This window comes from Pollicipes pollicipes, unplaced genomic scaffold (genome assembly GCF_011947565.3).
Source record: "Pollicipes pollicipes isolate AB1234 unplaced genomic scaffold, Ppol_2.1 Scaffold_5724;HRSCAF=6776_pilon_pilon_pilon, whole genome shotgun sequence".
NCBI lineage: Eukaryota > Metazoa > Arthropoda > Thecostraca > Pollicipedomorpha > Pollicipedidae > Pollicipes > Pollicipes pollicipes.
In genome coordinates this window covers 41,444,676-41,454,866 of record NW_023596746.1, presented here as the reverse complement: position 1 = coordinate 41,454,866, position 10,191 = coordinate 41,444,676, and the positions used below count along the sequence as shown (strand labels likewise).

The window sequence follows — 10,191 nt, the reverse complement described above, 5'->3', positions numbered from 1 at the left end:
GTCAGTCGTTTTCGAAACGCGCGCAAATAGAGATGAGATAAGTAGTTCCATATAAGAGACAACTTTAACCGTTTAGATATCTTGATCACACATTAATTGAAGTGAGTTCTGAAAAAACGGGTTTCACCAAAAAAATACTGTTTATCATAACTATTTGATAACCTTTTATTTGAAAACGTTTCTCTACAATCCGTTCAAGGCTGTTTCGTTTATGACACTTACCATACAAAATGAGCGCGCCGAACGTTCCGCATCCATCGGCCCTTGTGGCTAAAGCTAAAAAGACTTTTATTGGGCTACCATCACCCCTTGGATATGTTGCTGGTGTCGGAAGAGGGTACGTAATTTTGTGCATTGTTGTCTTTTTATTTGGCATGCTTTGCCTCGTAGTTTCGTGTCGGGATGAGCTTTTGTGAAATGCGTGACGTTTGCCACATTTAGTGTGCATCCATCAAGATTTAAGTACTGTTTGGTAATCACGCATTAAGGATAGTCATTTGCATGCATTCTATTGGATTAAATGAAACGTGTTATGAAAATTGGTCATTTTATGGCATTGTATTTGGTTCAGAGCTTTAAAAATTGTTCAGATTGATTGAACCATACCTTGTCTCCATACTGGGGTCATTTTCACAATTCACTAGTTTGGCAAAAACTTTGTTATGGGTGTAAAATTATCTTAGTTGGCATACCCTAAAATATTGCTAAGTAGCAATGCAAGAACTATGCATTGTTTGGATCACTAGGCCTGAAACCTGTCATGTAAATGCTGCTTAATTCTCAATGAAAATGCTGAATGCAGTGTTCCTCAATTTGGTATTTATCAAAGCTCCGTCATCAGTAGTAGCAATTTTCATTTATGTATGCCAATTATGAGACAGATTTGCTTCTTACTGTCATGAAGTTCATTTGTAATGCAGGTATCTACTCCTATTTAAAAGTGTTGGGATTAGCAATTCTTATAACTTTTGGTGTTTAGGACTTTGAACTCAAAGATCAGACCTTTCTTAGCATTGATGTTTTCTGACACTAATCAAGCTGTCAATTTTTGGGCAGCCAATCTTCTCATGCTTTGCCATGTGTATTGTAAAATATTAAAATTGTTGTAGACCTGGCCTTCCCAAAGTATCCAGGAATAAATATGGAAAAGAATTTGATAATTATTTACTCTCTGGGCATGTTGTTCAAAACTGGATTGCTTTTGAGTTCATTCCTGTTGAAAATGTAATGTTCATTGATGGTCAAAGGCAACAAGCCAGTCCATCATGTTTTTCTGATGAGGCTGCAGGCATGTTACTGGTTTTTAATACCATTGACTATTATATAAACAAGATGATGTCGATCTTGTGAGTGTGCTGTCTTGTTCCAATTGCATAAAACTATATTCAAAAATTATATACAGCCTCTCATGTGTTTCTTTGAAACATTAAAATTTAGCAAATGTTTATAGTTGCATAGAAATGCACTCTGATTACCTGAGTGTGTGCAGTATTGCTGTTTGAGCATGGGTGAACAGGGCATGTCATTAGCATGCCAGTCTACAAAAATAATTTTCCCATAGACATGAAGGCAGTATTATGGATCTGAAGCATGTTGTTAGGGCCATGGAATGGAAGTAAGGTGCCACCATCTTTCTGTTTCACACCACATCTTCGGAACCAATTTTGAATGGCCCACATGTCACAGTGCCTGTTTCTGATATCATTCCTGATTCAAGGCAGCACAGCCCAATTTTTAGTTGTCTCCATCACCAACTCAAGCATGTATGGTGAAATTCATGAATTCTGGCTGATGGAATTTATTTCATTTGCAGATTTGATTTCCTTTTCATCTGTTTTTGGCTTCATTTTCATCAACATTGTATGGTATGACACTTTTCAGGGGGTGCACATGCAGATAGAAAATGTATGTAGCTTTTGATTATGACAAAGCAATACCAGTAGTCTACAGTTTTTTATTGCTGATGTAAGCTGTCAGTATACTGATTGTAGCTTCAGAAAACTTTATTTTTGAATTACCTCATAAGTGATAACATTGGAAAGAAGTTGACTGAAATGCAACTCTGATTTACTCAAATTTGTCAGAGTAATGATTCCACTCCAAGTGCAAGTAATGCTATAATACAACATGGTGCAGTACAGTACTGCATACTGTAGCAATCTTAATATTATTTGGCTGCTACATATTGCTGTGCACATATTTACCTGCATGTCTTCCTTTCAGAGCAACTGGTTTCACCACCCGATCAGATATCGGACCTGCAAGGCAGGCGACTGACGTATCGTAAGTACCCAAAATGCAGGCCGGCTGTTTCCATGAGCTGGGTTCTTGAAGTGCTCACTTTTCCTCTGCTATCCAAGGCTGTTGTAGGCTGCTCATTGTGTCATTTGCTTCTAGCATTACTGGCCTGAGCAGGCTTGGTTTGATAATAGCATTACTTCTTGAACTACAAGCATCAGTGACTGGGCTGTTGGTGAATCATACCACTTCCGAGGTACTTATGGTCAAGGCTTAAACTGCACCTGACACATGGCCGAACTGCAGGGACGAGAGGCACGCCGCGCCGCCCAAGCGGCGGAAAAAGGATGACGAAGACGACGAAACCGATCTTAACGAGTCCAACTACGATGAGGTAACTTTCGACGTCCTTATGGGGCATCAGGTGTCAGATCCATCGGTACGAGCCACAGTTACGGACGAGTTTTGGCACTCCAGGTGACATGCATGAAGGCCTCAAAATTGTGAAAGCATTGTGATATTCATTGTATCCTTATCAGCATGAAGTTGCGGCATCGTTGTCGTATGTTTTTGTGAAACATCCGTCATGAGGGATGGCCTAGCAGGCATTTGGTTAGCGCAGGATGGCAGCGAATCACATTACATCACGTGTTGTGTTTTCGGTGTTCGATAAGTCATTCGGTTAGCTCTTAGCCTGCTTCAGTGTTTTGTATTGCCGTCGGTTTTAGGATGCTCTTAATCATTGACTTGTATTTAGAACCAATTTTATGACGCAAATTGGCATCTGTGTGATGCATTTTCACCAAATTGCCTGTTGTACCGGTGCTTTGTCTGCCGCAAACTTTGTGTGGCTTTTGTCCCCGCACCACAGCTTTTCGCAGCTGTGCGCTCAGAGCAAAGTCAAAGTATTCCATGTGTTCCATACATTCCATGTAGCAAGGATGGCAGCTTTGTGACACCGCATAGAGTCCGTGCCGCCGTGCTCTCACCACGGCCGGGGCCACCAGGACAGGAGCGGCGATGCAAACAAGAGAACTGGTTGGCATGTGAATGCACCGGTCTTGACTGAACTGTCTGAACAGAACCCACCATAACCAGACCGAGACAGAGAGTGTCGGTAGCGCGGGGGTTTCGCTGCGTGTCAGGGGAGCCAGAGGTACCGGGTTCAGTTTCACGTGGCCGCAGCTTCACCGCCCTACCTTACAGGGTGACAGGCAGGCGATGTCGTATAGTCCCAGCTGCTGAGGTTGTCGTAAAATCCCAAGGGCAAGAACGACAAGGGTTTCAATATTCGGTCGCTTGTGTGGCAGGCCTGTCGAAACTTTTTTTCCCGATTTTGCATCCCTGCCTTGAGTTGTACTGCATATTGCGACGCCCCTTGCTCAAAATTTGTCGAGCAGCATCGTACCGGGCGGATGTCAGCTCAGTATCGAAGCTCTTCAGACTTGATTGATGGGCCTGGATGGGCCCAGTTTATCTTTGCATGCTTCACACCTTACTCGATGAATACTGAGAACGACGAGCTGGTATATAGTGCTGAAGCTTTCATTTCCCAGTACTTCTTGCTAAACGGATGTCCCCCCACAAAGATTGTTGATAGGATTTTTCGGTGTGATACGATCCGTGTGGTGCTCAGCGAATCTTCCTAATCAGCCGTGAGAGTGTAGCTCACAATATTTGTGTTAGTTCACGCCTAAAGTGCCTGCCATTTGCTGCGAGTTGCCGGATTGACATTGCGGGACAGCCCGCTATCCAGCAGATGCTTGCGGCCGTGTCTGTGTGCCGCCGGACCCCCTGAGGTCCGCGAGGCACCGTACCGCCCCGCTGAGGCGCGGCGCGGCCGTTGATCGTCCGTGCCGTGCAGTTCACAGGCTACGGCGGCTCGCTGTTCAACAAGGACCCGTACGACAAGGACGACGAGGAGGCCGACGCCATCTACGACGCCGTCGACGAGCGTATGGACGAGAAACGCAAGGAGTACCGCGAAAAGAAGCTCAAAGGTTTGCACACCGGTCCACTGCAGCCGGCGGAGTGGTGGTGCTCGTCTGTAGAAGCTTCCGCAATGCAAACAGCCTTGGACGCTATGGTGCCGGTGACATGTAGGGACCGTCTGCACGTGCGGGCACCGCGGTGATCGGTATTGGATACGCCTGTTTCATGTGGAGGTCAGGTGCCAATTTGCCACGGTCCACCATTCTGGAGGGGCAGATAATCATGGATTGTTGATCTATGATTGTGTGATTGTGCGGTGTGGAAGGCATTCGAAACTTAACATTTTTTACCACTATACGATTGGGCGTTTCATGGGAGTTTGGTTCTCCTTGTCTCACAGTGTGGGTTACATAGTTTTTGTTGTTTTCCCATCGCGCCCATCCATGGGCATCGTATATTTTGAAACAGTGCAAATTGCCAACACCAAACATTGGTTTTGTGCTTCAGCCTCGCTTTCGGCTGCAGAATCGGATCACCGTCGGCGGCTGTCTGCCGAATGTTGTCCAGTGTCTGTGTGGAGCTGCCTACCTCCTGCAACCATCCTTCGTCCATCGCGCTCGATGTTAGAACTCCCCGAACCATCTGACGCCCAACCTCCCTAACACTCCCTAACCTCCCACGGACCCCCCCCCCCCCCCCCCTCTCCCGCCATCTGACGCCGCGCCCACCTGCAGAGGAGCTGGAGCGGTACCGCGCCGAGCGGCCCAAGATCCAGCAACAGTTCTCCGACCTGAAGCGAGACCTGGTGCAGGTCTCCAAAGACGACTGGGACAACCTGCCCGAGGTGGGCGACGCGCGGAACCGCAAGCAGCGCGCCCCGCGCGCCGAGAAGTTCACGCCGCTGCCCGACTCGGTGCTGGGCCGAAGTCTGGGCGGCGAGAGCGTGCACAGCATCGACGCCAGCAGTGGCTTAGCCTCGATCGTGCCCGGCACGGCGTCCATGGCGCCCGGCATGGTGACACCCTCGGGCGACCTCGACCTGCGCAAGATCGGCCAGGCGCGCAACACGCTCATGAACGTCAAACTGAACCAGGTGTCCGACTCGGTGTCGGGCCAGACGGTGGTTGACCCGAAGGGCTACCTCACCGACCTGCAGGGCATGATTCCCAACTTCTCGTCCGACATCAAGTGAGCGCGAGTGGAAGCAGCGGCGGCTGGACCGGGAGATGGCACGGGCTGGGCCCTTTGTCGACGTTTTATCGGCGTTGGCTTCTTGCGCGGTGTTAGGGACTTTGTGCGGCAAGTTCTGTAATTGTGTTCGGCTAGAATGCCATTTTGATCCGTTCAGCTGTCTCTCATTTCATGTTTCATTCGGATATCACTTAATTGCCATGGTGAGCTATCAGCTGTTGAATCTCTCTTATAATTCCGCTTTCATTATTCGGCGCTAGTCATTCAATGTCCCCTGCAATTCCGGCACGAGGGGCTGAACCGATGCAGTCGTGTCTACAATTCATCTCGTCTGAATCTTTGCCATGTACCGATCCCCGCCATTGCGTTGGCCGTCACAACAGCCCGCTGAGGCGTCTGGCCGACACCGCGGCCGACACTCGGTGACCTCTGACCGCCCGGACCCCACGCGCAGCGATATCAAGAAGGCGCGCCTGCTGATGAAGTCGGTGCGCGAGACGAACCCGCAGCACCCGCCCGCCTGGATCGCCTCGGCCCGCCTCGAGGAGGTCACCGGCAAGCTGCAGAACGCGCGCAACCTCATCATGAAGGTGAGCAGGCGGGGCGACACCCGGTCGGTCCGGTCCGGTCCGGGAGCATCGGGTGCTCAGGGCAGCGTGCGATACGGCGCCGGGATGTGCGCAGGACTGTTTGGGTCGTCTTGCGTGGGTAGCGAGTGGTCGGGGCGGTCGCCTGTGGACTCGTGGTGCTGCGATGTTGTCCTGTGCGTGTCGTGCTGGTCTCGGTCCGACGCATGGCTCGTCTTTGCGATGTCGTCCTGTGCGTGTCGTGCTGGTCTCGGTCCGACGCATGGCTCGTCGCAAGAATACGTCATGGGCAGCGGGGCCCGATGATCGAGTCACATATCCAGCGTTAACATGGGCCGACCGTACTGTACCGCCTGTCTATAGGACAACAGGAAATGGCCTGTCGTTCTAGGGCTGTAGTTATTGATAGGCAACATAGCGTTCAACTTATTGTGTGTATTAACCAGACTTAAGAAGCGATTTCTACAGTGTATCATAAGATATAGGAGTATGTCATCTCACAAGCATCTGCAGCATCGGCATACTTTGTGGACCCTCGGGTCCGAATAGTAGGGGGTGTCGCCAGGGGTGACGCTAGCGGCCGCTATCCCCCTTACGTGGTCCCTGGTCCGCCACTGCCGGCGCCCCTCGCTGGGCGGCAGTGCGGCCGGCCTTTAGACTGGCCCACTCTGGCGCCGCCGGCAGGGCTGCGAGGCCTGCCCCAACGCCGAGGATGTGTGGCTGGAGGCAGCGCGTCTGCAGCCGCCCGACACGGCCAAGGGCGTGGTGGCGCAGGCCGTCCGCCAGCTGCCCAACTCGGTCCGGCTCTGGCTGAAGGCCGCCGACCTCGAGCTCGAGCTCAAGGGCAAACGGCGCGTGTTCCGCAAGGCGCTCGAGCTGCAGCCGAACTCGGTGCGCCTCTGGAAGGCGGCTGTCGAGCTAGAGGAGGCGGAGGACGCGCGCATTCTGCTGTCGCGCGCCGTCGAGTGCTGCCCGACAGCCGTCGAGCTGTGGCTGGCGCTGGCGCGGCTCGAGACGTACGAGAACGCGCGCAAGGTGCTGAACAAGGCGCGCGAGAACGTGCCGACAGACCGCCAGATCTGGCTGTCGGCCGCCAAGCTCGAGGAGGCCAACGATAACGCGCCGATGGTGGTGCGCATTGTGGAGCGTGCGATCGCCTCGCTCTCGGCCAACGGCGTCGAGATCAACCGCGAGTTCTGGCTGAAGGACGCCGTGCAGTGCGAGCGCGCCGGCTCGGCGCTGACGTGCCAGGCCGTTATCACGGCCGTCATCGGCTACGGCGTCGAGGAAGAGGACCGCAAGAGCCAGTGGATGGAGGACGCAGAGGCGTGTGCCGCGCAAGGCGCCGTCGAGTGTGCGCGCGCCATCTACGCGCACGCTCTGGCCGCGTACCCCAGCAAGAAGTCCATCTGGCTGGCGGCCGCGTACTTCGAGAAGTCACACGGCACCAGGTGGGGCCGGGCGGGCGGCTGGGCCCGCGCGCGGCGTGCGGTGTGCGCTCCGATCTCGCTCTCACTCTCCGCGGGAGACCACTGCCCCGTTTTGGACGCAAATTAAAGAGGGGTCACGTAGTCGTGCTTGGAATCAGGAATCTCTTGGCTCCCTTGTCATGTTTTTTGTATGCCATTGCATCCTGAGCGGGGTGTGTGCGTTCGTCTGACGGATCAGTCGGTGACCGGATCAGTCGGTCCCGACCGGATCAGTCGGCCCTGACCGGATCAGTCGGCCCTGACCGGATCAGTCGGTCCTGACCGGATCAGTCGGTCCTGACCGGATCAGTCGGTCCTGACCGGCTGCTCCGTCACGATGGCGTCACGGCGTGGCAAGGTCACGCACCGCCGCCGTGACCAAGACGTGACCCCTGCTCAGCGTGCCGCGCGGCAGCCCTGCCGCCACCGTTTTCTGTGTGTTGCCTTTCAAGGAAGGTCATGTTTGTGATGACGTTGTGCCGGTTGTGAGATCCTGCTGTCGTTGCAGGGAGAGTCTGGAGACGCTGCTGCAGCAGGCCGTTTTGCACTGCCCCAGAGCTGAAGTGCTCTGGCTGATGGGCGCCAAGTCGAAGTGGTTGGCGGTAAGTAGTGAGGAGTGGGGAGCACCGCTGCCGGGCTACAGCGGCGCGAGTCGGGGGAATGCTTGCCGGCGCTCGGCTCGTTGGAACGGCTTGTACCGCCACAGGTACATTTACAATACGGTACATTTACATTTACATTTACGGTAAAAATCCCGATTAACGGGATTTGATACTTGCTCTTGTTGTCATTGGAGCTTTCTGATGCGCTCAGCTGCTGAGGCTATGTGGTGTGGCCTGTCTCACCCGTGCAGGAAAGGGGGGCACCGCTTGGTGTCGAACCCCGCACCCCAGGTTTCCCAGACGGGCAGTGGAACCACTACTCTATCGGTACTCAGATACCTGCGCTGAACGGTCGCGTCGCTGAACCATTATGCTTCCCTGAAGCGTTTGAAAGTGCAACTGCATCTGACTTCCATAGTTGACACTGACCGCTTCGTCGGTGTGATCTTGTCGGAAGGACCACAGCGGTCCTTTTGGACCAGAGTCATCAACGGAAGTAGCCTATTAAGAATGCGACTTGTAGGAGACCGTGTCGTCCCTGGTGTTTCATACGTGGTGATCTGGACCATTTACACCACCGTTACTTTCATCCTGCTCAGACTGACGCTTCGGCGGCCATCATAAATATTTACCATATGTCGTGCTGTCTGCGCCCCGTTCACCATGTGATTATGATATCCTGCGAGCACGCGGCAGCTCAGTGACCTCAGCGGAGCCATCACTTCTCGGCTGATGCTTATCTCGCATTCCTTATTGCCGATATCGTGACCTCTGACCACCGTTTGCTTCGCCGCGGGACCACACTGACCGTCCGGCCAGGTGTCTGGACCGCGTCTGGGCCAGGCCGAACCCGCGTAACCGGCGCTTGACCCGGTCCGGACCGGCGCTGGACCCGGTCTGGACCGCGTCTGGGCCAGGCTGGACCTGCGTAACCGGCGCTGGACCCGGTCCGGACCGGCGCGGGCGCTCTGACTGACCCCGACTCCCCGGCCGACAGCGGGACGTGCCAGCGGCACGCTCCATCCTGTCGATGGCCTTCCAAGCCAACCCCAACTCGGAGGAGATCTGGCTGGCCGCTGTCAAGCTCGAGTCCGAGAACAACGAGTACGAGCGCGCGCGCAAGCTGCTCTCCAAGGCGCGCTCCAGCGCCCCCACGCCCAGGTCGGTCGCCGCTCGTGCTGCTGGGACTGCGGTGTGCCTGCCTCAGCGCGGTGCAAGCCTGGAGCTGATTTGTAAGAGCTGGTTGGTGACAGCAGCAGCTTTTAATCGCTTCTTCCGTCGGACGTGCTACAGAGGTTGAACTCGTGCGGGCCAGTTAAGTTGGTGCAGCTCTTGCAATGCTCATGCTTATGGTCGATCGCTGGCTATTTTCTACCACATAGTTTCTCACAGCCAACGGGTGGTAATTCCGCCAAGGAAGGCATTGAACCTGTTGCCCTTCAAACGTCGCGCAGTCAGTATTTGCGGAAAACTGGGCGTGGCTACAACGATGGCGGTGATCATCCGTCTCAAATCCGCGAGTCGAATCAGCCCAAATTCGCGGGTTGGCGCCCCGTCGAACGAATTTTGTGGTGTGGTTGGAGGTGGGCGTCTGAGCTCATGTGCATGAATATCTGTACATGGTTAATCCGTACGATGATCATTCTGAACTGCTCATTTCGAACGCAAATGAACATTATAGGCTATCCAAGGGTTTGCTGCAGTATCATTTGATGACCAAGTTTGCCAGCGAAGCTTTTTTAATGAAGGCGGTAAAACTACAGGGCCGGCGAACAACACGCAACATAATAACCCCAGTTTTGTGTGTAGGTTTGTGTTTGTATGTCCAGCTAAGTGTTCAGCTTTGGTGGATTTTAGGTGTAATGAAATGAAATTATGTTTCTTTGTTTCGGTATATAAAAACATTAGTTTGTGAAGGCTAAGGAAGGTCACATAGCCAAGTAGCGAGGTCATGCCATAAACCATATACAACATCCCTGATCGGGAAAGGATGCATTGTGCCTTTGTGCGTTTGGATTTTTTAAAAACTCCTAGTCATTCTTCTTGAAATGACAATCTATAGAGATTCTTGTTAAATCGCTAAACAATTCTTGGGCCCGAACTCACGCCGTTTACGCTCCGAACTCTCTAAGAAATTGTACAGCTTGATTCTGAAGCAAGATATACTAGTAA

General features: G+C 52.7%; 1 protein-coding gene across 1 annotated transcript; it reads left to right on the top strand.

Moving 5' to 3' along the window:
- Nucleotides 1-230: 230 nt before the first annotated feature.
- On the top strand, nt 231-9,415 carry LOC119103578 (pre-mRNA-processing factor 6). The gene is made up of 9 exons (XM_037227164.1): nt 231-337; nt 2,224-2,283; nt 2,545-2,632; nt 4,103-4,238; nt 4,905-5,358; nt 5,816-5,951; nt 6,633-7,399; nt 7,926-8,019; nt 9,017-9,415. Exons 1-9 carry the CDS (start codon nt 231-233, stop codon nt 9,317-9,319), a joined length of 2,145 nt encoding a protein of 714 aa, XP_037083059.1. The 3' UTR covers nt 9,320-9,415.
- Nucleotides 9,416-10,191: the final 776 nt, after the last annotated feature.